Source organism: Manihot esculenta, chromosome 11 (genome assembly GCF_001659605.2).
Source record: "Manihot esculenta cultivar AM560-2 chromosome 11, M.esculenta_v8, whole genome shotgun sequence".
Lineage (NCBI taxonomy): Eukaryota > Viridiplantae > Streptophyta > Magnoliopsida > Malpighiales > Euphorbiaceae > Manihot > Manihot esculenta.
The window spans coordinates 29,513,397-29,540,542 of record NC_035171.2 but is presented as its reverse complement, the minus strand read 5'-3'; the positions used below and the strand labels follow the sequence as shown (position 1 = coordinate 29,540,542).

General features: G+C 34.5%; 2 protein-coding genes across 2 annotated transcripts; one reads left to right on the top strand and one right to left on the bottom strand.

The window, feature by feature from the left end:
* Window positions 1-15,540: 15,540 nt before the first annotated feature.
* Window positions 15,541-19,889, top strand: LOC110626018 (protein TRM32). Its single transcript, XM_021771743.2, has 5 exons — window positions 15,541-15,796; window positions 16,146-16,398; window positions 16,586-16,671; window positions 16,790-18,509; window positions 18,946-19,889. Exons 2-5 carry the CDS (start codon window positions 16,239-16,241, stop codon window positions 19,566-19,568), a joined length of 2,589 nt encoding a protein of 862 aa, XP_021627435.1. The 5' UTR covers window positions 15,541-15,796; window positions 16,146-16,238; the 3' UTR covers window positions 19,569-19,889.
* Window positions 19,890-20,369: 480 nt separating this feature from the next.
* Window positions 20,370-26,744, bottom strand: LOC110626758 (stearoyl-[acyl-carrier-protein] 9-desaturase, chloroplastic). Its single transcript, XM_021772829.2, has 3 exons — window positions 26,493-26,744; window positions 21,932-22,436; window positions 20,370-21,292 (listed from the first exon to the last, which is right to left on the bottom strand). The coding sequence occupies exons 1-3, from the start codon at window positions 26,615-26,617 to the stop codon at window positions 20,726-20,728; spliced, it is 1,197 nt and encodes a 398-aa protein (XP_021628521.1). The 5' UTR covers window positions 26,618-26,744; the 3' UTR covers window positions 20,370-20,725.
* Window positions 26,745-27,146: the final 402 nt, after the last annotated feature.

Here is a 27,146-nt window from a genome sequence, read left to right as displayed (position 1 = left end):
AATAAATGAAATATAACTTTTTGGAGCATGTTCATGCATCATATATGCCATGATATATTTTAGGTTGTTTACATTAGTATTCACGAATATGTTGCATTGCATAATATGATGTGGATGCGGATTGGCTATTGGATGATCCTCTAGTCCTCCTATGGTATGATATGATGATGATGATACGGTATGGATTGCCAGTGAGGCCCATTCTACGCCCCTGGACTATGTTAAGAGAAAGACCAGTGAGGCCCATTCTACGCCCCTGGCATATCGGAATGTTATGTTATGTTATGTATGTAAGAGGAAGACCAGTGAGGCCCATTCTACGCCCCTGGCACGATTGGACTACGTTGAGGACTATAGGTGACAATACCATCCTTATGTGATATGTTTGTGATGTGTTGCATTTCATGGAAGCATGAAATATTTTAATATATGTTTTCTCTATTCTGCTCACTGGGCTTTATAGCTCACCCCTCTCCCCTAACCCCAGATGTGCAGGTACAGGGTAGACCAGGAGGTTAGCCAGAGTATGAAGTTATGTTATGTAATAGTTAGATTGTGGACATGACAATTGTATATTGATGCAATGTAAAAGTGTTTTAAGTTATGTTATGTAATTTGTATATTGAGGATAGAGTTGTGCTTGACCAATACAGATTGTTAATCCCACTTGTATGTACATGGTCCTTATGATATGAGATATGAGTTTATGTTTCAACCAAGCTTATGTATGATGAGTTACCCCATTGGAGCATTTGATGAGGGCTCCAGTGGAGGTTTATGATATGTTTATGTTTATGTACAGGTTGAACTTGGTTGTTATATGAAAATGTTTACAGGTTTATGAGTACTGTTGATCATGTATGGGATTAAGCAGGATTACAGATTATGTTAGGCTTGCTACGGGTCCCGGCGGCCTTACGCCGATCTGGATCCTAGCGCCGGTAGCGGTCCGGATTTCCGGGCTGTTACAGAATGGTATCAGAGCCCTAGGTTCATATGATCGGACCTAGAGTGTCGGGTTCATAGATGTTCTAGAAGGTCAAGCACAATAAGAAAGGTCATGTCCACTAGGATAGGATGCGGAGTCCTGTCTTGATAGATGATGTGATATGCCATGATTATATGCATGTGCATGAATGATATGTTATGTATGCGATGTATGTGATGAGGGTTCATGTGTGCCCACATGAACCATATGATGCTGATGTTCTATGTGTTATGTGTTGTTTTCAGAAGACAGGATGAGAGGAACTCGTCGATCAGCAAGATTGACTGGAGTGCCACCAGAGGATGAGGGCATGAGCGCCCGTCCTCCAGCATTGCCTAGGGCAATGTCTAGCAGGTCCAACAGGGACAGAGTAGCAAGAGACCCTAGAAGGTCTCTGGATCTGGGTAGGAGCAGATCAGTCAGAGGGACAGTTCAGGGAGGAGCGTCAGAGGATATGGGGGATGATATGGACGTAGAACAGAGGAGGGATGGCAGTTTGGGGATGAGTATGCCAGAGGAAGGTATGGGAGAGTCCCAAGGAGGCACTCAGGCCTCGGGTTTTGTTCAGCCACCTCATTACCCACCTTTCTCACAGAATCCCGGGTATTCGATGGGAGGTACATCGGATTACCCTAGTTTTAGCCCTTACCCCACACAGATGCCATACCCACCATACCCACAGTATCCTGTGTATCCACCACCCTACTATCCAAATCCAGCAAATCCTACCTCAGAAAATGTTGCACCACCTCCACCACCTGCAGAACCAGCAGCCCCAGTTACTCAACCTCCTAACCCTAGCTCATCCAGAGGGAGCAAGGTCAAGATGACCGACTACATGAAGCTGGGTGCTCCCCAATATGATAGTGGTGATGACCCATTTATGTATCTGGAGAGGGTCAAAATGATAACAGACGAGATAGGGGCGGATGACAGTAGAGCCATTCAGATGGCTGGGTTCACCCTAAAATGCAAGAAGGCCCGTGAGTGGTTCAAGAACTACATTAAACCGAGGGTGGACAGTCTTCCATGGGAGGATTTCGCAAATGAGTTTGCAGGATGGGCTTTCCCTGATAGTTCAAGGGAATTGAAGATAGTAGAATTCGAGCAGTTGAGGCAGACTGATGACATGAGTGTAGATGAATATACTGACAGGTTTATGGAGTTGCTGCCATTTGCTGGGCAGGACCTTAGCACAGACCAGAAGAAGTCAAGGAGGTATATCATGAAGCTCCATCCCAGGTATTCCTCCTTGGTACAGTCAGCAGATAGAGAGAGTTTTCACACCATAGTCGATATGGCTAGGAGAATGGAGGCTAGTGCTATCGTCGAGGGAAAAGTCAAACAGTCAGCAGCACAGCCTTCCGGTTCCAGAACCCCAGGTAGGGGGAAAGAGGATCCTTCTTCCTTAAGCTCAGGCAGTAAGAGGTGGAGCAGTACCACCAAGAAGCAGAAGAAGAACAAGTTCTGGAGCAAGATCAAGTCAGGTCTGGGATTAGGAAGTGGCTCGAGTTCAGGTGCAGACAATGTAGCATGTGTGAAGTGTGGTAAGCCACACAGGGGAGTGTGCCTCTATGGGTCCAGAGCCTGCTTCAGATGTGGGCAGGAGGGACATATGGCTCGGGATTGTCCTAGAGCAGCTGTTATGGCACAGCCCCAGCAGACAGGTTCAGGCAGTGTAGCTCAGCCAGTAGCTCCAGCACTAACTCAAGCCAGTGGCAGAGGTAGAGGGAGAGGAACAGCCTCTTCCTCAGCGGGTTTCAGAGGTGAAGGTCCGTCAGCTCCAGCGAGGATCTTCACAATGACGCAGCAAGAGGCTAACACATCCAACACCGTGGTGGCAGGTAATCTCATCATTGGTTGTTCTGATGTGTATGCATTGATGGACCCTGGTGCATCTCATTCTTTCATCGCTCCGAGAGCCGTGCAGAGGTTAGGGTTGATGGTCTCTGAGTTAGAGTGTCCCCTATGGGTCAGTGGACCCAAGTGTGACCCGTCAGTGGCAGAGTCAGTCTGCCAATGTAGTCCAGTTTTTGTGGAGGGAAGATGCATGTCCGCCGACCTTGTGGTTCTAGAGTTGACTGATTTTGACGTCATTCTAGGGATGGACTGGTTATCTACCCATGGTGCTACCTTGGACTGCAGGGACAAGGTAGTTAAGTTCAGATGTCAGGACGGGTCAGAAGTCGTCTTCAGAGGAGACAAAAGGGGTACACCTAGAGGTATGATATCGGCCCTACAAGCTCGTAGGCTGCTCAGGAGGGGTTGTCAGGGTTTTCTAGCTCACGTGAGAGAGCTAGACAGTCAGGTTACAGAGCCCGCCGCAGTGCCAGTGGTTAATGAGTTTTTAGATGTGTTCCCAGACGAGCTTCCAGGTTTACCACCTGCTAGGGAGATAGAGTTCGAGATAGAGTTAATGCCTGGAACGAGACCGATCTCTATCCCTCCCTACAGGATGGCCCCAGCTGAGTTGAAAGAGTTAAAAGAACAGTTGCAAGATCTGGTAGATAAGGGCTTCATCCGACCGAGTACCTCACCTTGGGGTGCTCCAGTGCTGTTTGTGAAAAAGAAGGATGGATCCCTTAGACTTTGTATCGACTACAGGTAGTTGAACAAAGTCACTACCAAGAACAAGTACCCATTGCCAAGGATCGATGATCTATTCGACCAGCTAGCAGGAGCGGGTTGTTTCTCCAAGATAGATCTGAGATCAGGGTACCATCAGCTGAGGATAAGGGAAGAGGACGTACCGAAGACAGCTTTCAGGACCAGATATGGGCACTATGAGTTCCTTGTGATGCCGTTTGGGTTAACTAACGCCCCTGCAGCATTCATGGACCTCATGAACAGAGTGTTTAGACAGTACCTGGACCACTTTGTTATTGTCTTCATAGATGATATCTTAGTGTATTTCAGGAATGCAGAGGAGCATGCCCATCATTTGAGGATAGTTCTGCAGACCTTGAAGGAACATGGCTTGTATGCCAAGTTCTCCAAGTGTGAGTTCTGGTTGAGGAGCATCTCATTCTTGGGGCATGTAGTTTCAGAGAATGGAATAGAGGTAGACCCCAAGAAAGTGGAGGCTGTGACTAACTGGCCTAGACCCACCACAGTGACTGAGATCAGAAGCTTCTTGGGTTTGGCTGGTTATTATAGGAGGTTCGTTCAGGACTTCTCAAAGATTGCAGCTCCTCTAACCAGATTGACCAGAAAGAACCAGAGGTTCGTATGGACCAACCAGTGTGAAGAGAGTTTCGAGGAGCTTAAGAAAAGGTTGACTTCAGCACCAGTGTTAGCTCTGCCAACTAGCAATGAGGACTTCACAGTGTTCTGTGATGCATCCAGAGTAGGTTTGGGTTGTGTGTTGATACAGAATGGCAAGGTAATCGCTTATGCTTCTAGACAGCTGAAGAGGCATGAGTTGAATTACCCCACACACGATCTTGAGATGGCAGCAGTCATCTTTGCACTCAAGATGTGGAGGCATTACCTCTATGGGGTAAAATGTGAGATCTTCACAGATCATAAGAGCCTGCAGCACATCTTGAGTCAGAGAGATTTGAATTTGAGACAGAGGAGATGGGTAGAACTGCTCAGTGACTATGATTGCAGAATCCAGTACCATCCGGGTAAGGCGAATGTTGTGGCAGACGCCCTAAGCCGGAAGTCACTAGGCAGTTTATCCCACATCACGGCAGAGAGGAGACCGGTGGTGAAGGAGTTTTACAAGCTCATGAATGAAGGTCTACAGTTAGAGTTGTCTGGTACAGGTGCTTTGATTGCACAGATGAGAGTGACACCCGTGTTTCTGGAGCAGGTGGCTCAGAAACAGCATGAGGACCCGGAGTTAGTGAAGATTGCCAGGACTGTTCAGTCAGGCAATGATAGCGAGTACAGATTTGACAGTAAGGGGATCCTCCGCTATGGGAACAGATTATGTGTACCAGATGACATCGGACTAAAAGGAGACATTATGAGAGAAGCTCATAATGCAAGATACAGCGTTCACCCCGGAGCCACCAAGATGTATCAAGATTTAAAGAAGGTTTATTGGTGGCCAGCGATGAAGAAAGAAGTGGCACAGTTTGTGTCCGCCTGCGAAGTATGTCAGAGGGTGAAGCTGGAACATCAGAAGCCGGCTGGAATGCTGAACCCGCTACCTATTCCAGAGTGGAAATGGGAGAATATAGCTATGGACTTCGTAGTGGGGTTACCGGCGATGTCCAACAGATTGGACTCCATATGGGTGATTGTGGACAGACTCACCAAATCTGCTCACTTCATCCCTGTCAGGAGTGGCTATTCTGTGGACAAGTTGGCGCAGGTATATGTAGATGAGATAGTCAGACTGCATGGGGTTCCCGTTTCTATAGTGTCAGATAGAGGGCCCCAGTTCACCTCCAGGTTTTGGCGGAGTCTGCAGGATGCCATGGGTACCAGGTTGGATTTCAGTACTGCCTTCCATCCACAGACGGACGGACAGTCAGAAAGGACCATCCAGACCATCGAGGATATGCTTAGGATGTGTGTGCTGGACTTTGGCGGTTCTTGGAGGCAGCATCTACCTTTGGTGGAGTTTGCCTACAATAACAGCCATCATGCTAGCATCGGGATGGCTCCATATGAAGCTTTGTATGGAAGGAAGTGCAGGTCCCCTGTTTGCTGGGAGGAAGTTGGAGAGAAGGCTTTAGCAGGGCCAGAGTTAGTTGAGATCACCAGCAGAATGGTACCCATCATCAGAGAGAGAATCAAGACAGCTGCAAGCAGACAGAAAAGTTATGCAGACGTCCGCAGGAGACAGTTAGAGTTTCAGGAGGGGGATCTGGTATTGCTCAAGGTGTCTCCAACGAAGGGAGTGGTTCGCTTCGGGAAGAAAGGTAAGCTGGCTCCACGGTACATCGGACCCTTTGAAGTCCTGCAAAGGATTGGGAATGTGTCGTACAAGCTAGACTTGCCTGCCTCTATGGAAAGAATCCATCTGGTTTTCCATGTTTCTATGTTGAGGAAGTTCGTGTCAGATCCGAGCAAGGTTCTTAGTGAGCCTGATGTAGAGATCCAAGAGGATCTCACCTATGTAGAGCAGCCAGTGCGGATTCTTGACACTCAGATCAGAAAGTTGAGAAACAAGGAAATCCCGATGGTGAAAGTCATGTGGAACCACCACAATTTGGAGGAATGTACTTGGGAGACACGGGAGTCCATGCTCCAGCAATATCCCCACCTCTTTTAAGGTTAGTCCCTATGTGTTTTATATGTATGTATGTTATGTTGTTTGTTATGCTATGTACTAGTCGAGGAACATTCGGGGACGAATGTTCTTAAGGGGGGGAGAATGTAATACCCGGCTAGACTCCGGTATCGGAATCCCTACCGTCCGGTGGGATCTCGAACGTCGGAAATCTCTAGAAGGGTAAGAACATGTTTTATAAAATGTTTTCATGTATTTTAATGTTTTAAGTATGGAAGAAAATGAGTTTTTGCATGAAAATAGCTTTGGAGGAAAACCCAGGTTCGGCCGCCGAAAGGCAAGTTCGGCCGCCGAACATGCATGCGTTTTGGAGGCACGTTAGGCCCCCGAAAGCATGAGTGAGGGAAGTCAAGGTTCGGCCGCCGAAAGTCAAGTTCGGCCGCCGAACATTGCATGGATGCGGAGGCACATTCGGCCCCCGAACGTGGCCTGGCCAGCCACCTATAAAAGGGTCCCTTAGCCGAAAATGGGCGAGCTTTTTCTCCCCATTTCGGCCAAGGTGAGCATTCCGCCATCTTTCCCCAATCTTGAGTTTTTCCTTCCTTTTTCCATGATCTTTACAAGTTTATAACTTTGGTTTTGAAGATCTTTGAGCTTAGAACGAGTTTTGGAGCTTGGAGACCAAAAGTTGGAACTTCTCCCATCTCCAAGTTTAGATCTCCTCAACCCTCGATCTTCAAGAGGTAAGGGCCGATCTTAAACTCCTCATATGTTTTAAAGAAGTTTTAAGAAGTTTTATGGGGTAGAAATGCATGTTTAAGTTAGTTGAGCTATGTTAGGTTTTATGTGATTTTTGAACAATGTAGCTTGTTATGAGTATGTTTGAATTGTTGTAGTTGGGGTATATGCTTGTTTGAGGCCCCTAGGAGCTTGTATGCATGTTTTGGTTGAGTGGTATGCATGATTTATGGGTTTGGAGGCGAAAATGCACAAAGGAGCCAAGTTTCTGCCCTTTTGGCAGAAACCAGGTTCGGCAGTCGAAGGCACTTTCGGCCGCCGAACATGGCTGGGGAGGCAGGCCTTTCGGCTGCCGAAGTTGCCCCCGAAAAGAGACTTTCGTCTCTGTCTGGGACTTTCGGCCGCCGAAGGTGCCGCCGAACCTACCTGAGTTTCGTCTCTGTCCAGGACTTTCGGCCGCCGAAGGTGCCGCCGAAAGTGCACTGTTCAGCCACTTCATGCATATTTCTATGTGATGTTTTCATGATGTTTTAGGGGGTTTTTGGGGAGTTTATTAGAGTTATGTTTATATATGTTCGGTCCCTCATTTGAGTCCACCTGTGTAGGTTCGGACCCGAGAAATCAGGGACCCCAACAGTGAGATAGCTGCTTCAGAGTCTGTAGAGCTTCAGCCAGAGGTGAGTGGAATGAACCTTAAGTTTTTAAATAAATGAAATATAACTTTTTGGAGCATGTTCATGCATCATATATGCCATGATATATTTTAGGTTGTTTACATTAGTATTCACGAATATGTTGCATTGCATAATATGATGTGGATGCGGATTGGCTATTGGATGATCCTCTAGTCCTCCTATGGTATGATATGATGATGATGATACGGTATGGATTGCCAGTGAGGCCCATTCTACGCCCCTGGACTATGTTAAGAGAAAGACCAGTGAGGCCCATTCTACGCCCCTGGTATATCGGAATGTTATGTTATGTTATGTATGTAAGAGGAAGACCAGTGAGGCCCATTCTACGCCCCTGGCACGATTGGACTACGTTGAGGACTATAGGTGACAATACCATCCTTATGTGATATGTTTGTGATGTGTTGCATTTCATGGAAGCATGAAATATTTTAATATATGTTTTCTCTATTCTGCTCACTGGGCTTTATAGCTCACCCCTCTCCCCTAACCCCAGATGTGCAGGTACAGGGTAGACCAGGAGGTTAGCCAGAGTATGAAGTTATGTTATGTAATAGTTAGATTGTGGACATGACAATTGTATATTGATGCAATGTAAAAGTGTTTTAAGTTATGTTATGTAATTTGTATATTGAGGATAGAGTTGTGCTTGACCAATACAGATTGTTAATCCCACTTGTATGTACATGGTCCTTATGATATGAGATATGAGTTTATGTTTCAACCAAGCTTATGTATGATGAGTTACCCTATTGGAGCATTTGATGAGGGCTCCAGTGGAGGTTTATGATATGTTTATGTTTATGTACAGGTTGAGCTTGGTTGTTATATGAAAATGTTTACAGGTTTATGAGTACTGTTGATCATGTATGGGATTAAGCAGGATTACAGATTATGTTAGGCTTGCTACGGGTCCCGGCGGCCTTACGCCGATCTGGATCCTAGTGCCGGTAGCGGTCCGGATTTCCGGGCTGTTACAGAAACATTCAGAAAAACATCACCACCTTGTATCAAAAGTAACTATGTCAAAGACGACAGTCCAGCAAGCCGGGGAAGACGATCCAACAAACACCAACCATAAAGAAAAGTAGGTATATTCAACAAAATAAAATAATAAAAAACACATAGAACAAGATTGCAAAAAACGCCACCCACAAACCACCACCCACAATCAATAATAAGACTTTACACCTCACTGTTGATTGACCAGCAATCGAATATGAAAATCGGCTCATGACATTTTTACTCTTTGGTAGCCATAAAACTGTCCAAAATAAGTCATAACAGATTATGACATCAAGATATCATTGACTCAATCCAAAAAAAATCAAACATAATAAAAATTATATGAAAACCAAAATAGAAACAACACAACTCATTAACACAAAAGTAGAACACATAAAAAAATTAAACCTTAGATTCAAATGACCTCATACCAAGACATGCAAAAACGCAAAACTATACATCACCGAACAACAAAAATACATTTGCTTTTTTGAATCTAACCTCAAATCAAGATATGCAAAAATGTAAAATTATACATCACCGAACAACAAGAATACACTTGCTTTTTTATTTTTATTTTATAGGTAAGCCAAATATTAAATATTTTTATATATAATATAAAAATATTTTTGCATTCTGTGTTGTATATTCTTAGAATGGCACATAAAAAAAAGGTAAGTGTAGAAGATAAAGAGATATTGCTTCCAACCGAAGCCCTATAAGGCTTTACCAGCTGCTAAATTCCATTGCAACAAAAGGCTTTCTCATTTGTAGCTAAGGGAAAATGAAGGATAGGTTGTGCTAATTAAGTTAAATCACCGAACTCTAGACTTAACTCCTTAAAAAAATGAGCTTAATTTTGTAATAACAAATGTGACTTTATACACTTAGATCTTATTTAGTTGAGGTAAGTAAATTAAGAAGATGCAAGAAAAGTAGAATATTCTACTTCCCTCATGTGAGGGGAGTTAAGTTAGGTGGAATTTAATGGGATATTGATTATTTGAATTTAAGTTTGTCAATGTAATAACCAGTTGTTGATTCGATCAATAGTGTTTGGATGAACCATAATCGGAGCATCTTAGCTTCATTGCTAAATTCTGCCGGCATGAATAGAATGTTGCCACGTCATGAAAACAAGCAGTAAATCATCTTTAATATGAAAAGTCATCCTTGAAGTATAAAGACTGAGCTATGTCACTATAATGGTAAGAATTCATTAAGAAGTAAAACTTTTTAATTAAGTTTTCCGTAAACTAATTTTAATATAATACTACTATTATTTATATTAAATTAATAAATTTTATTTTTTAAAATTAAAATAATATTAAATATTTACCATATTATATAGTATTTTCTACTAAATAACCAAATATAATATAATCAAATTCTTAAAAAAAATAAAAATAAAAGAACTCTCAATAAAATAAATTATATTTAAAGAATTAAATTAGTTAAATTATATCATTTAAAAATAATTGATTAGTGGCTAAAACATATAACAATTATATATATAACTAATAATTATTATTATAAATACATTTATATACATATTTATATATAATTACTTTTATAATTTATATTTTATTATATAATTCTATTAATAAAAAAAAGTGTATATATCTAATCTGTTTAGATAGGATAAATTATAATTAAAGAATTTAATTAATTAAGTTATATTATTATAAACTTTTAATAATTTATTAGTAATTATATATATATACACAATTCTCTAATTATTGTGACAAGAAAATATTTTTTATTTATTAATTTTAAAATATTTTAAACTTAAAAAATTAAAAATATCTTCTGTGAAATAAACTGGGTAGATGTCAAAAATAATTCTTGAAAAGCAAAGGATAAAATAATTGTACACCTTTTTTTAATATATAACTAAAAAGGTAGAGATTGTTATTGGATTTGGTACAAAATTTCTTATTTGTGAGTGAGAGACCATTATATATTAAACGAATTTTAGATTTTTTTACCAAAATAACACATGTAAATAATTATATTATTTATTACTCTTCTCATTTTGATATATAATATAAATTATATATAAATTATAAAATAATAAAAAAATATATAAATTTATTATATATAATAATTAAATTAATTAATATTTGATTAAATTATTTTATTTTATTTTATGTAGTTTTACTTTATTTTAGTATATTAAAAGTATATTACTTTTATTAATATTATTATACATATTTTAATATTTTTTATAAAATACATTAATTGAAAGGGAAAATATGAAAGGTTATACTTTTAATTGATTAGAACCACGATTTTTTTTTTTTCTGAAAAAAATTGAATTATAATAAAAATAATTATATGAATTTAAACAGAAATAGATTAAGAATTTAAAATTTATATATACTCTATAAGTAATTTAATTAATAAAACTTAAATTAAATTAATTTGAATTTTTTAAATTATTTTGATTTATCTATCTAATAAATTATTATTTTATTAAATCTATCTAAAAAATTATAATAATAATTTTTAAAACGGTAATTATATAATATTAATACTATAATATAATTATTATTATTATTGATTGGGCCCACAATTCAAAGTTCAACAAGCAAAGGTTTGGAGCCTTTTCAGTATAAAGCCCATTAACTATGGGCAGTTTTGAATTTAGAACCCATTTAGTTAGTGATATTATTAGCCCCAACATATTTTATTTATTTTAAATTAAAACATTATTTAAAATATATGATTATTTTCTTTAAATACAAAATAATGATAATTTCAATTCTGCAATTTACATATGCAAATCAACCCCTTAAAAGAAATTTGATTACGATTCCATAATAATGAACCAAGCATAAAAGAAAATTGACCGATCTGATATCGATTTGGCTCGATTAAGATTTTAATACCGATTCTGATTTATTATGCGAACGAATTAAATTCTTAAAATTTTTTTAAAAAATACAGTTAGCATGCAGTGCAGTCTTGAAGAGATACAATATAGACTAAAAATATGAAACATCATATTTTGCCTTAAACTTATTCCTAAATTAAAATAAAACACTAACACTTGTGAGAATTTAATATTATTTGAATTTATTTAATGATAATTTTAGAATAAATATAATTTTTTTTTAAAAATATTTTTATCCGTTCTAACAAATAAATAATGATAGTCCTACATTTGAAAGTATTAAAAAAATTTTGTTGAATAAATAATAAGTTTTTCTTTTTTTAATAATTACTTCTCGAGAACGGCACGTGGTTAGTCCTTGAGAGTTGCAGGAAAAGACTTCTATTAATCTTCCTGTGGACGTTAGAGTCCAGGCCACTGGATGATAATTTTGTGCATGTATAAATTAAATGAACTCTAAATAAGATACAATTGAAGAATTTTTTTTTTTAAGATGGATATGATTTTTTATCAGTTTAACTTCATATAAAATAATTTTGTGACTATTTTCATTAATATATATATTGATAATTTAAAAAATTTCCATGTAAATTTTTAATTTAATAATTTTAAATTTTATTTTATATAAAATTGAGTTTGTAACGGTTCAATTTTAAATAGAATTAAAAAATTGTATTAAATTAAATTAAAATTAAAAAAATTAATAGTATAGAAATTATATATCATATAATTTTAATAAAATTAAATATATATATATAATTGTAATATTTTTTAACTTTTAAATATTTTAATTTAGTTAATTGATTAGATTATGTTCTATTTAAATAAATTACATATATAATATATAAATTAATAGAATTATACTATTAAAATATAAATTATTAAAATAATTATATATGTATATGTATTTATAATTGTTATTATTATGTATATATATAATAATATAAAATTATTATATTTTAATCACTGATCAGTTTTTAAATATTCACAATAGTATAATTTAATTAATTTAATTATTTAATTAAAGTTTGTTCTATTTAAATAAATTTTATATATGTACTATACTAATATTAATAGAATTATATTAATAAAATATACATTACTAAAATAATTATATATATATCGATATATGTGTATATGTACTTATATATTGTTATTAGTATATATATATAATTATTAGGAATTTTAATCACTAATTAATTATAAAAAATTTATATAAATATAATTCAATTAATTTAATTTATTAATTATATTTTATTCTATTTAAATAGATTATATTATATACCATCTATATTAATAATAAAGAATTAAATTAAAATAATTATAATTATTTAAAAATAATATATTATTCAATTAAACTATATAATTTTAGATATATATAATTTTATTTAAAATTAAGTATTTTTATTATTAAAAATTAAAAAAATAAATTTTAATGATAAAAATTTGTTTATTTGGAGTTTATTTTTTATGAAAATATTATAATAAAATTTTTAAAATTCTATTGAGAGTTGTTTTTTTTAATTTAATGTTGAGTATATTTTAAATTAAAATATTATATAATATTATGGATATTTGATATTATTTTAAAATTTAATTGTGAAATTTATTAATTTAATATAAATAATATTAATATTATATTTGAAATATTTAATTATTTAATTAAATTTAAATTTTATTATAAAAATTGAGAATTATACCGAAAGTGAAAACCAAATAAAAGCTGATATTAGAACAAAAAATACATAAACTATGTCTGAACCATATCAAAATTCGGTTTTGATTTTAATTTCAAAAAATTTAAGAAATCGATTTTCAATTTTGATTTTTGTAAAGCACCGACTTGGAATTGAACTGCACAAATTTGTATGGATATATTTAAAATTATTATTTAATTTTTATATTATGAAAAAATTCATTAATTCATTTCACAGTTTAAAAAAAAATTAAAATATCTCTTATATTTTAAAAAATTTACAACTTAATATTTTTATTAATTTTAACCGTTAAGTATTTTACTATTTAATTCTTAAAAAAATTTATTAGTTGATCCCTCATTTGTATAAAAAGTCTATTAATTAATTTTTTTATATCGATAACATTTTAATTTTTTTTTATAATATTTAACCGCTAAAATTAATGGAGAACCAATTAGTAAATTTTGTTAAATATCATAGATATTTTAATTTATTTTTTAAAATAAAAAAATTAAATAATAAACTTTTTTTATAATATAAGAGCTAAATAATAATTTTTTTTTAAATTAAATTTAAACTTGTATGATATCTTTGATTATAGTAGTATAAAATAGATATAAAATAGTGATTATAAATTACTATATTATCTACTTAAATTGTGACTATAAGTTTATGGCAATAGTTTGAGCATCATATTACATGTTTGCAGCTATAATATAAATTATAAATTTATTAAATATAAAAGTAAATGTTTATTAAAATATATCATTATATAATAAAAATTTTAATTTTTTTTCAATCATTTTAAATTACTATTGAGTGTTATTTTAACAATATTAAGATAATAATTTTATAACTGCTATTAAAATATTTCTATAAATACAAATCAATTGTGTTTGGTCACCTGTTCTTATTATATTGATAAATTCATTAATTAGTTACTGTATTTTAAAAAATACATTAGAACATATCTATAGTTTTTATTAGGATTTAAATACATTAAAATATTTTAGAAGGTCTATTGGCCTGATATATTAAATTTTTTCTTAATATATTTAAATATTAATAAAATTAATTTTAAAAATTTTACTAATTACTTATAATATTTTTAGTACGGAGAAATTAATTAACATATTTTTTTTATATAATTGAGAGACCTAAAATAATAAAATATTTAATGACTACAATTAATCTAATTATTTTATAATTTTAATATATTTTTTAAAATTAAAAAATTAACTGATAAATTTTTTATAATAGTGAAATAAATAATAAATTTTTGAAAATAAAAAATAAGAGAATAAAAGTGTTAATTATAATTAGTGTTAGTGTGTAAAATGTTAGGCCAATTTCATGGTCAGCTTTGGCAAACAATTCACACACATACAGCAAGTTGACAGGTGATGAAGCTTCTTTTGTATCACAATAGAATTAATATGTGTCTTAATTAACAACATAATATCTTAGTAATTAATTAATGCCAGAGTTTGAATTGGTCATAAAATAATGACAAAATACAGACAGTTGAAACTTGCATTTACTACTAATTCAAAGTTCTAGTTGTTTGCTTCTTCAAACAACTGCCGATTATGACATCCTAAATCCATTCAAATACCACTTAAAAAATACTATGAAACTTGGGAGGTTGCTCCTACTAATAGCTAATTGTCCCTTTCCTTTCTAGGTGAGGTAGGAAAACTTGGTACTCCAAATCTAAGGGCATGAATTGCTAGAATATTTAATGTATAAAGATTTATTTTTATTAAAAAATAAAGAATCAAACTTACGCGTTTACATACTTAATCTGGTGGTAAGTATATTTAAGTAAATACGAGATGATTTAGTGATTCAAAATGGTTATTTGGGTCAGTTCCGGCTCGATTGTTTTAATTGGTATCAAGCCACCAAGTTAAAAAAATTGTACAGAATTAATGAGTCTGCGAGAAAAAGGCTACTCATGTGAGACGAGATGGAATTACCGGTACTAGCAAACCATAATACCCTAAATTTTAATTCTGGTTTAGTAATTGTAATCGATTTAATTGCAACGAGAACGTGATAAATTTAGCAGGGAGAGTGTGAAGTACTAAATAACTTGTATTAATCATTTTGGCTGAGTGAAAAAAAGAAAATTTAAAAATTATTTGATCCAAACCGAATCTCTAATTCTCTATCCCGATTTAAAAAAAAGACAAAAACTCAAACTTAAGGCACCTGACATCAAATGTAATGTCTTTGGCAACCAAACCAGAAAGGGTTCGAAATCTAAAATTATTACTTACAAAAATCTAATCCTTTATTTTTTTTGTCATAAAAAAAAAAAAATCTATTCCTTAGCCGTTCGCTTACTGTTGCAGACTTTTTCTTTGACTTGGACCAACCTTGGCGGGTAAAGCCCGCATAAAGCTGCTTTTGGAATCGTCTTCTTCAATTTCTGGCACAAGACTAACGACCTTCTTCTTTGCTTCTTATACGCCAAACTCACATATATTCTTCTGATCATCTTTGGTCCTTTGTTCCCTTTCTTGGATTCTTCAAAACAGCGAGTCATCTTTGGAGTTGTCTCCAGGCTTTTTGATTGTTCGCCAGGTTTGCTTTCTTGGCTTTGAAAGTTCCATAGCATCATTCATCAACTTCTTCTTTAATTTTTTGATCTTTTTCGACATGGGTTTTTGCTTCTTTTGATTTTTATTTATGCTTGAATTTGAATTAATTTCATGTAACCCATATATGCTTGGATTGTTTTTATCACATTCAAAGTGTTTGATGATTGTTCTTAGTTAAGGATGAGACTTGAAAGGTTTTTCCCTGACATGGGTTTTAGTTTAGAAAGAAATTCTAAATTCTTGGATTTTTACGTTTGATAATGTAAATTAGCATTCACTATAACATCTATTCTTTCTGTGTTGTTTACATGGGCATTTTAATGTTATTTCAGGATATCAAGTATAGCAGCACTCTTGGCTCTAATCAGTTCTGAGCTTTCGAGGGTATATAATATATAGATACAATTTTATCCCTTATCTGAGAGATGGAAAGCCGCTTAGATCGCCAAGACTCTGATGTTGTGTTTCAGAGACATCTTCCGAGCTGTATGTGGAGGATGTTTCAGATTCTTGATTATCACCATTGGCACAGTGTCAAAAAGTTGTCTCCTCGCATAAAACATCGGAGAGGGAAACATGCCATATGTAAGTTTCTTGATTGACATCATCCTTTCCTCTCTTCTTTGGCTGGTCTTAATAGCTATTTTAATTTCATTGCTAATATTAACAATGACTGATATAAAACACAGTAGTTTCTCAGCATTAAATTTATCCTTTAAGTCTGAATTTCCCCCCTTCTATGCACTTAGCAACCTTATTTCCCTAATTGTAGGCTTCAGAAACCCAAAACCTTTTTCTTTTGAGAATTATAGGGATGAAGTGCAAAGCTATTTGGATGCTGATGCTGTCCCCTTACTGGTAAGTTCATGTCCTACTTTTAAAATACTTGGGGAATCTGTGAGATTTGAGCTTTCTTGTGAAATTGTTTCTTAATGAAGAAACAGGGATTGACTGTATGTAATTCTCAAATGATCAGGACAAACAGCAAATAACAGAGGGTACACAAACTGATAGGATTTCTGGCAAAGCCCACATAAAAGCGTTGATTGCTAAAGAAGCGTCCGCAAGATCAGAGTTGCAGAGAACTCATTCAATCCATCATTTAAGTAGCGAATGGAAAAATCCAATCATAATTCTCCACAAGAGTGCTGCTGCTGCCTCCTCAGGATTGCAGATTCAGTCTCTACCAAAAAGCCCCAAGGAAAAAGTTACATGCAGTGAAAAGTATAATCTGTCTGACACCATGAACGATCAGGGTTGCTTAAAACAGCACTCACTCTCTGTGAAGCAAGAATTTTCTGCAGAGAAGGATGATAAATTAGTAAATGCATCATTAAACCAGAACCTTTCAGATGCTAAACAGCTAGTTAGAGGAATTTCAAGTCGCCAATTTATGGAAGGTGTAGATGTTCTGGAGTTGTTTAAGGTAAACAAGAAGTTGTTCCTGGAAATCCTACAGGATCCTGAAGCACAAGCTGCCAAAGACTTCCATGTTCAGCTGAAATCCCATAAAAAAGTAAGGTTAAAGAAATCAGTTTCATTTCCTTTAGCTGATTCCCAAAGCACTAGATTTTTGAGGCCTAGTACACTTGAACACAAGCAGAAAGAAATTTGGTCCTTCCCGAAAGAAGAAAAATTTCCTGATGAGAGTGAAGTCCCAAAGTTTGTTGTGTCCAATTCTTCAGAGGATTCTCATGACAAGTCATTGTGTTTTAAGTCTTATGATAGTGGAGTCTTTGCTGTTACTCAGGAAACAGACTCTTCTTCTTCTGTATTGTCTGGGGGATCCAGTAAACAAGGGTGGCAGCGATCATTTATGCTTCATTTGAAAGATGTTATGAAGAGAATAAAGCATACGCTCAAAGAGAGCAAAAAAGAGGATAAACAGAAATCAATGGATACCATACTCCATGGTGAATTGTCCTCTGATGAGAAAGATAATCCTGTGAGGTTGGAGGATACAACTCATCTAGATGGTAAAGAAAACTTCAGAAGTTGTCATGAAAATAATGGTTCTGATAATGATCTCAGCAAGGGGCGACTCCCTCACATAAGAAGAATATCCTCTCTAAATGAATCGTTAGATAGGTATGCTCGGTTGTCTGAGTTCAGTATAACCAAAGAGGCCAAGTGGCACGACTATCAATCTAAGAGCTTAAAATTGACAAATGAAGATAAGTTTCCATCAACTGGGTACAGTTTTAAATCCGCCAGAAGGAGACTTTCCCTGCCTGATCTCCAGACTTTCTGTCCTTTGTCAAATGAGACATCACATGATTCGCTTCATTCAGGAATGCCAATGAAGACTTCTATTGACTATGATACAAATGAGAAGAATGATTGTAATAACTTGAAGTCCGTAAGCATTCGTATAGATAGAAAACAATTTGAACCACCAGAAACTGTTGAAGAGGCTGAACTTAAGAAAAACATGGTAGAGAAACCTAACAGCTGCGAGCATGATGAGAATTCAGTTGAGCCAATAGTAGGCATTGAAGTGGAAATTTCCAACACTGGAGAGCAGTACGAGGACATAGTTGAGCCAGAAATGCCGAAGCCTAGTCCTTGCCAAGATCAGGAGATAGGTCCCACGTTAATCTTCAGCGAGGATCATGAAAAACAAACTCCTACTTCAGTTCCTGAGAAGCATGTTCAAGATGAAATAACTGGCCAAGCTGAATTTCTAGTCTCAAAAGGTACTATTACAATATGCACTTTTTATGAGGCTGCCATTTACCTTTTTGCCTGGATAATTTCAAATTCGGAAGCGAGGCCGCAAGGTTTGCTATGATAACATAGATTTGGTGAAAGCATATTATAGAATTGACATTAGAACAACTCATGTTACTTCCAACTGGAAACATTATTTGATGTGTTCAATGAGACATAATTACGTAACAGATTATATAAACATAATGATGTTAACTTCAATGAAGTATCAATTATACGTTCTTTCTCTAACTTACTTCCAATTGGAAAATTTATCTAATGTGTTTGATGAGAAATGCTGTAAACATAATGATTTAACTTCAAAGAAGTATTTGCTCTGTTTTTTCTTGAAAGTTGTTTCTTTGTTTATTTATTCGTTGGTGTATTGATTAGTCATGAATTGCATCCTCTAAATTGTACCAGGTTGTGAGTTGGACTCTAGGCTTGCTTGTATTGATGAGCCGGATACTTCTGTCAATCTACAAGACAGACCTGAGAAGGATGAAACTGGTCATTCCCTTCACTTTGAATCAAGTGAATTAGATGATATTGATTTCAATTATGTGAGAGATGTTCTTGAAGTATCTGGCTTCATTGACCAAGGGTGTCTTGAGAACTGGCATTCACTAGACCAGCCATTAAGTCCCACATTGTTCAAGGAACTGGAGGCTTATTTACACCATGAATCGGAATACTCTTCAGAGGATGTCGGAGGCGATTGTGATCACCAGCTTCTGTTTGATTTGATCAATGAGGTGCTACTCCAGATGTACAAGAGCTGGTTAGCCTACTTCCCAAAGTCCGCCTTCGTTCAACGTGTTCGTCCATTACCAAAGGGAAACCATACTCTTGATGAAGTCTGGAAAAGAATAAGCTGGTATAGGAGCCCAAGATTAAACACACAGAACTCATTAGATGATATTGTGGATAAAGACTTGGCGAAAGATGATAGTTGGATGAACATTCAATTGGATGTTGAGGACATAGCACTTGATCTTGAAGATTTGATTTTTGATGAACTTGTAGATGAACTTATGCATTCATGAACCAGGTATGCAGCTACCTTCATAATGAATTCTTGTCTATCTGCTTACATGTGAGCCTTGTACATGAAATTTTGTTTCTTTACGAATAATTCTTTCTTTTCAAGGAAAATATTGGTTCCTTGATTGCCACAAAGGCAGGGGATAAGAATTTCTACTACAGGTTTTAAAGTTTTTTTTTTTTTTTCTGAATGTAAAATTTAGGAAAAAATAGGAATATCTTGCTTCATGCAGGCGTTGTTCAATTTAACGTATAGGCTTGTATAGCTTTGTGGAATTGATTGAAACGACTCTTTTATGTATTATAGCATGGTTGGTAGAGCTTGTTCATTCTTTGATGGGAGAATTACTATTAGGCCTATAAGTTTTTAGGAAATTTACTATTTTATCCCTATTAGGCTTGATTATAGTTTTTAGACAATATTATATATACTTATAAAGTTTTTTATGTTAAAATATTAATTTATTAAATATTGAAATCTTTTTTTAATGTTAAATAAGTTTTATGTTTTAATCTATTATTAAATTTATGAATATTGAATTATATACATAAATTTTATATAATATACTATTTTATAAATATTAAAATATGAAATTTATATCAAAATTTACCAAACAAATAATAATAAATTATATCATAACGTATTAAATATATTTAATTATATTAATCAATTTATTTATATCAAATCATATTATACACAATAAAAGATTCATGTTAATATTTAGATTTTTATCACATAACCCCAAATAAAAGATTACTATTCGCAATTGTTAATATGGAAAGTTCAGCCAACAGAATGCCAATGAGTAAATTGTGTTTTGCATAAAAGACCAGAAAAGGTCGTCAAGTTGCGGTATGAAGATTGTGTCCATCATCATCATCACCACCATCATCAAAACTGCCACAAGGATTGCTTGCTTATGCTCAAAACACTAAGGACAAAAACAAACTCTTACAAGAGACCCATGTAAAAAAGAACACAACATTAAAACTACAGCTGCCCCCTCATGACAACACTTCAGAAAACAACTGTATCTACAACTAACCCAACTCACACACTCATCCCATACAACTGAAACTAAGCTGATTTTCTACATCTACTTCTGACTCACTGAGGAGGCCCGTGAAGAAGACAGAAACTAACCATTTCTTTTCCATTCTACACCCACAGCTTCACTTCTCTATTGAAGATCCAACTGAAAGGAATCGTTGCTGCTTCCTTCACCCGCCCTTGAGCTCTCTCCTCTAGCCTTCTGATTCTCGGAGGCAATCGACAAACGAAATCTTGAGCCTTTTGCCCCTCAGCTGATAGCCCAGTTAGCTTATCCACCTTCCATCTTCCTACTAAGAACTCCAATATATCTGCATAGTCCTTTGCAGTATAGACCCCAAGCCGCTGAGCAACAGCTGAAAAGTGGTCGAAAAGATTATCATCGTGGCCATCATACATCAAGTGTGCTGGCATAGAAATTTTCTTCCTCATCATGTCAGCAAATGCCAAAACAGTTCCATCAGGATCAATCTCGAAGAGTTTCTCCACTATCTTTGTATATGCTGTCTCGTGACGCTTCTCATCTGCGGCAATTGTGCCACATATTTGAGCCAATTTTATGTCCCCATGCTCTTTGGCCAGTCTGGCAGTGTTGCCGTGGGAAATGAAGGTTGCTCTTTCCTGGAATGACGTGTAGATGAACCCAAGGTATGGACTGTTTTCTGTTCGTGGATCCTGCGAAGTAATATAAATAAAAATGTCATTATATTTGGGGAAAAAGAAAGGCGGAGAGAGAATAACCAAGCATTGGGATCAAATATAGCGAAAAGCAAAAAACAAAACAACGGGTGCCCACTTAATGAATCTGCATCATTAATTCTTCAAGAGTTGTTTATCAAAACAAAGGCAAACTAGCATATTAATGAAGTGCATCTTGATTTGGTGTCCATAAATTTTCTTTTGTGCATGAACGAGGTTGGGATGTTTTTGGGCGTTTCAGTTTGGATTCCATGGAAGAAAACCAAAATAACTGACAGAATCAACAAACCAAAATAACTGAACTGAATCAACAAACCAAAATAACTGAACTGAATCAACAAATGAACCAGATCATTTCAGTTTGATTTGGTGTATAATTATTTTAGTCTTGATCAGTTCCATTTCCAAGAATACGAGTCTTTTAGCATTGTTCAACTTCGAACCAGATTGACCGATGCTCACCACTATGCATGAAGGGTCAATTGAACATGCAGCATTATTCATTTGCTACCAAATCTAAATAAATCCTTGTAAAAAAGTAGCATGCAAGCGCATTTATCCTCATTGCAAAAAGTCTACGAGAAGCTTTAAATAAATAATTAGCAAAGAAATTACCATTCCGGACCCAATCAAATATTGAATCGTCTTCTCAATTTGCCTCATGTCCACTCGTCCAGAAAGGTAGAGATACTTGTTGAGGAGGTCACCGTGTCTATTCTCTTCAGCAGTCCATGCCCTTGTCCAAATTGCCCAAGAAGTAGGGCTTGCACCTGTTTCATCCCGAACTCCATCTAAGGTGTTCAGCATGGTTTGATAAGTGGGAAGAGCTTCTTCGGTGATCATGTCTCCAACCAAAACAACAAAGTAATCATCTGGAATCTCCTTTGCTCTCTCCCTGAGTTCCTTAACTTGTTCATCAAATCCATCAGAGGCAGGATCTGGAAGAAAATCTTGTGGTTGCCAACACTTCTCAACTGGCTTCAGATGAACCAGGATGTTCTCTTCTGCCCAATCCTCGAGGGATTTAAAGATCTCGATCTTTTGGGGTGGCATAGAATGGGTAACCTGAACATGCACCTCCCGAGGAGGCATAAAAGGCTTCTTGAGATTCTCAACCTCCCTGAATTAAAAAATTTAATAATTGTGGAATTACTTCTCAATTGTATTTGTCATAAGGATTAGGAATAGCTCTGTGCTTAAAGAAATCAAGCAAGAAAAACAAATTGCATTTAATTAGAAGTGTATCCTACATGCCTACTATAGCCAATACACTGAAAAAGAAAGGAGCTGAAACTGAAAGCATATATGTCGTAGAAGTAAGATAAAACCACTGACGTGCCCATTATCCAATTAATTGCTTAGTGTATGTACAAATAAAAATATGGTTCAATGAAAATGCATTATCACATATAGCTAGTCAAATATCGTCCATACGCTGAAACTGACAAGTAACGGGTTTCAAAAATCCTTGAGCTCATTGGTTCTAAATTTTGTTAAGCACTGGCATCGGTCAGACGCTCAACTACTAATGTAGAAGCATGAGAGACTACTGATTAGATGGACTCAGCTGCTCTAACAAGGTTCAATGAATCCAATCACTGGTTAACAAAAGATATGAACTCTAAATATGCATATGCAAGTTTTGAGTCCTGAAAAGTGCAAAATAACTGCATAAGCAGCAATGCCATATGTCCATGTAAGCTACAGGGACAGTTCTTAATTTTCACAAGTGTTTTCTTCATTAGAAATAAAATATACAATCTTAATTAGATATATATAGTTCAATTTATAATTAGCATTACCATTTAAAGTTTGATTAAATTAACAGTTAAGAAAATGGAATTTTATTTATAGTCTCACTTTGACAACCTCATGTTAAAAAATCGAGTTATGAGGGCTTCATGCAATGTTACCAAAGGGGAAGGAGTTTCCTCCTCAAAAGCTAGCTCCATGGGGAACATAACTGGATATTGACACTATACTTCACAAAGCTTTAAGACAAAAAAGATTGAATAAAACAGATGACTGCTCAATCTGTACTTTTCCCAGCATGTAATCCAAGTGAGAATTAAAAGATTAGAAGAAAAGCTTCCATATAAAACATAATTTGGCACGAACTATCATGAAGTCAAGAACAAAATTCCACTAGCATTTCATTCCCAACAACCATAATAGAAACCTAGCTCCTTTAGCAAACAGCATCCAGGGCAACATGTGTTGAACATGACAGAGAACATAAGTGCACAAGCACCATAGATGACAATTGATGGAAAGAAATAGAAGTTTATGCTCATAGTTATCACAAGATAAGAATCAACACAATAGGGGAGTGATCACTACCAAATCTAAAACAAAGAGAAGGGGCGGCAGACAACTCAAACCTAAGAAGTCATTAGCTCTTACAAACACGAGAACATCTTCAGTTAGAAATCCAAGTTAAGTCACCAACTTAAATATACTACTTGAAATTTAAAATTAGAAACAAGAAATCGGTCTCTCAATGACACCTATATATATATATATATATAAAAGATTAACAAATATTTATGCAGCCAAGGAAACTGCCACTGAATTAAAAAGCACAAACCAACATTTTGGTAACAAAGAAGACGACAAATAGTTGCAACTTAAAGGAAAACTCGAAAGATTTCACTGCTCAAATTATGCAAAAAGGGAACCTGTCACATTAAACATCTGAACCACTTTACCAAACTTGAACCTCCTTTTTCAAGGTGCAATTTCAGCAACCATCAAGTATAAAACAAAATATTGTTTCTTTAACGGGATTAAAACAAACGATAAAGAGCAGCAAATTTTACATCACTGAATCAGCCATGATATTTGTTTAAATGAAAAGGACACATGGTTGCTCTAAACAGATCATTCATCAAGTTATAGTCATTCAACAAATGTGCATAGTGCAGTAGAATTACAACGAAAAAGAAGAAAGAAAATCCAAAAAAAAAAAACTGTCTCTGACCTGGGCTTGTTCTGCCACAATAAATTCAAATTCATGCATCATTAAATAACTTTAAACATGCAGACAAATATAAACAGAAAAATAACCAACAAGAGCAAGCAGCAACAGGTGGACAAACATGCAACCATCAAATGCAACTTATTATGTAATTGCAAATTCCAAAAAGTAATAAATGCCAACCTTAAAACCTTCAACAATCATTTAATTAGCTATTACATCAGCAAAAGAGAAAATATAAAATTTATGATTATAATATCTTTTCCAGAAACATTTATGAGAAATCTCAACAAAAAAAAAACACTAAACAAAACGAAACAAAATCTTTTGACATGGTATTTCTGAAAATCTAACACAAAGGGTTCTTCCTAAAACGATATGTACATATAATAATATCCTAACCACCATAGTATCATGTAGCTGGAAAGGACAAAACATATAGCATTAAAACCAGAGACTGCATAGAAACCAGGTACGCTATTCCAACCACCAAAACAGAAAAAATAAAACAAAATAAAATAAATTCAACAGCATATCATTTTCAGCCGCTTTAATCATGTGAAGCATGAAACTGAAGTAAATAAGGGGTTTTCTTTTTTCTTTTTTAAAGTTTTGCAGAAGCGTATAACTTGATTTTCAAAAACTAAACTACAAGTATCATAGGACTAGACTATATCATAACAGGTTTCTTTTTTGGCTGAATATATAATTTGGCCATTGACCTTTAGTCCTTTACCCAAAAAGTTAATTTGGACTATAATTTAGCTTTTCACACTTAATCTTTCAACCCTTCCATGCGTATGTGGCTTGCACGTACTTCAAATTTTGTAGGGTTAAATAGTTATATTTTATGAAGTTTAAGAGTTAATTGCTATAGTTTATAAAATTTAGGTGTTAAATAGCTACACTTTTATAAAGGTCAAGAAGTTAATAAAAAAGACAGTTACCAACTGACTTTTTGTACAAAGGTCAGAACCAATTATGCATTTAGCTTTCATTTTTCTTTTCCTTACAGTTTGATTACCATATGAGGGAGGAAGGAAAATAAAATTATAATCCTTTCTATTATTTTTTATTTTTTGTTTGGTTGAGAGTGGAATAAAAGAAGAATGATAAAATAAAAATATTTTACCATCTTGGAAAAGAGAGGAAAGTAGAAAAATGAAAGGAAATAACAATTAATTTTATAATTTCACCCTTTATATGTTTACAACTTTTCTCAAGTTTCAATAAGTTAATAAGGTTGAAATTGTAATTTCATGATTAATAGTAATTTTTCCCATATTGAAAAGATTGATAAAAGGGGATAACAAAATTAATTTCCTTACCTTATTATTTTCCCTCTTTAACCAAACAAGGAAAAGTTATCTTTTCCATTCTTATTTTGATTCCTCCCTTATTTTCCTCCAATCCAAACAGGGTTAAAGCAAGCATTATTGCATTAAACAAAATTAGCCATAACCATCACTTGCAAAATAATTTTGTCAAACTATACAAATATAAAAGGACAAGTTCTGAAACTATACAGCCCAGGAAACACCACCTAAATTAAAGAAAAAAAAATTAAGAAAATAAACTGTGAAGTCAAACGTTATTTCCAAGAAAAAAGAAAAGCATACTTTTGTTAAACTGCGGAGACTTGAATTAACCCAACAAGAAAATCTATGCAATTCCTAAGAAAAGGCTAAAAGTATCTGAAAACAAATAATAATAATAATAATCTCAATGAATTCGAATTAGAGAAACAAAAAAGAGTTACAAGAAAAGACTCGCACAGAAGAAGAAGCAATTGGAGAAGCAAGCAATCACCTAGAAAATCTTGGAAAACGAAAAGGGAGAAAGAAAAAGAAAAGGTAATAATGGAATTCAAATTAGGGGAAAGAAAGAAAAGTACAAAAACAATAAGAAAATACATTGACAACATAAACAAGTCCACAATTTATTGCTATAAATATCTAAATAACCTCAAATTGAAAATCCCAAAACAGAAAATTTGCCTGGGAAGACAGAGAAAAGAAGATCACAAGCAACCCCAATAAGCAAATGAAGCTATAAAGCTAACTTAGAAGAAGAAAATCAAGAAAACCCAGATCCAGATTCAGGTGATTGACAAGAAAGCATTCAAAGATCCATCAAATAGTGGGAAAAAATTGTAAACAAAGAGGAGAAACGGAGGTTTAAAGAAAATAAAGAACTCACTTGGAGCCAGACTTGAGGGTAGAGGCCATGTAGAACTTGGGAGATCTGAGGCTGGCCATTGGTGGGAGGGAGAAAGAAGGCATCTTGTGAGATTGAGAAATGGAAGGATTGAGTTTGAGAGCCATGATTATTGAAATTGTATATTTGTTGTTTGGGGTTGTGTGGGTTCAGTTTAGTTTCCTTGCCTTTCCTCCACAGAAGAGAGAAAGAAAGGACAGAGGAACAGAGAGAAATGACAACTATTAAGAACAAAAGCACTTGAATAGTGAGCTTTTATATGCGTCCTGTCCGTCACTTGTTCCCTTAGGCCGCTCTTCGCAATTTTTTATATTTTAAAAACGTCTTCATCATTTTATTCAAATATTTTAATTTTAATTATTTAGTTTAATTTTAAAATATTTTATATAAATTTTATTCTAATTTTAAATTAAAATAAAAGAATATTTTTTAATAATATGATATTACATATATCACTTTTTATTATTAAATATAAATTCTATTCAATATATATATTTTTTATTTTTTTATTATTAAATAAATTTATAAATAGATTTTTATAAACTATAAAGCACCTAATTGCCATTATTTTTTTTTAAGGGAAAATTTTTATTTTTCGTCTAAACTACCAAATCTTCGTTTGCTCTCTTTAATTTC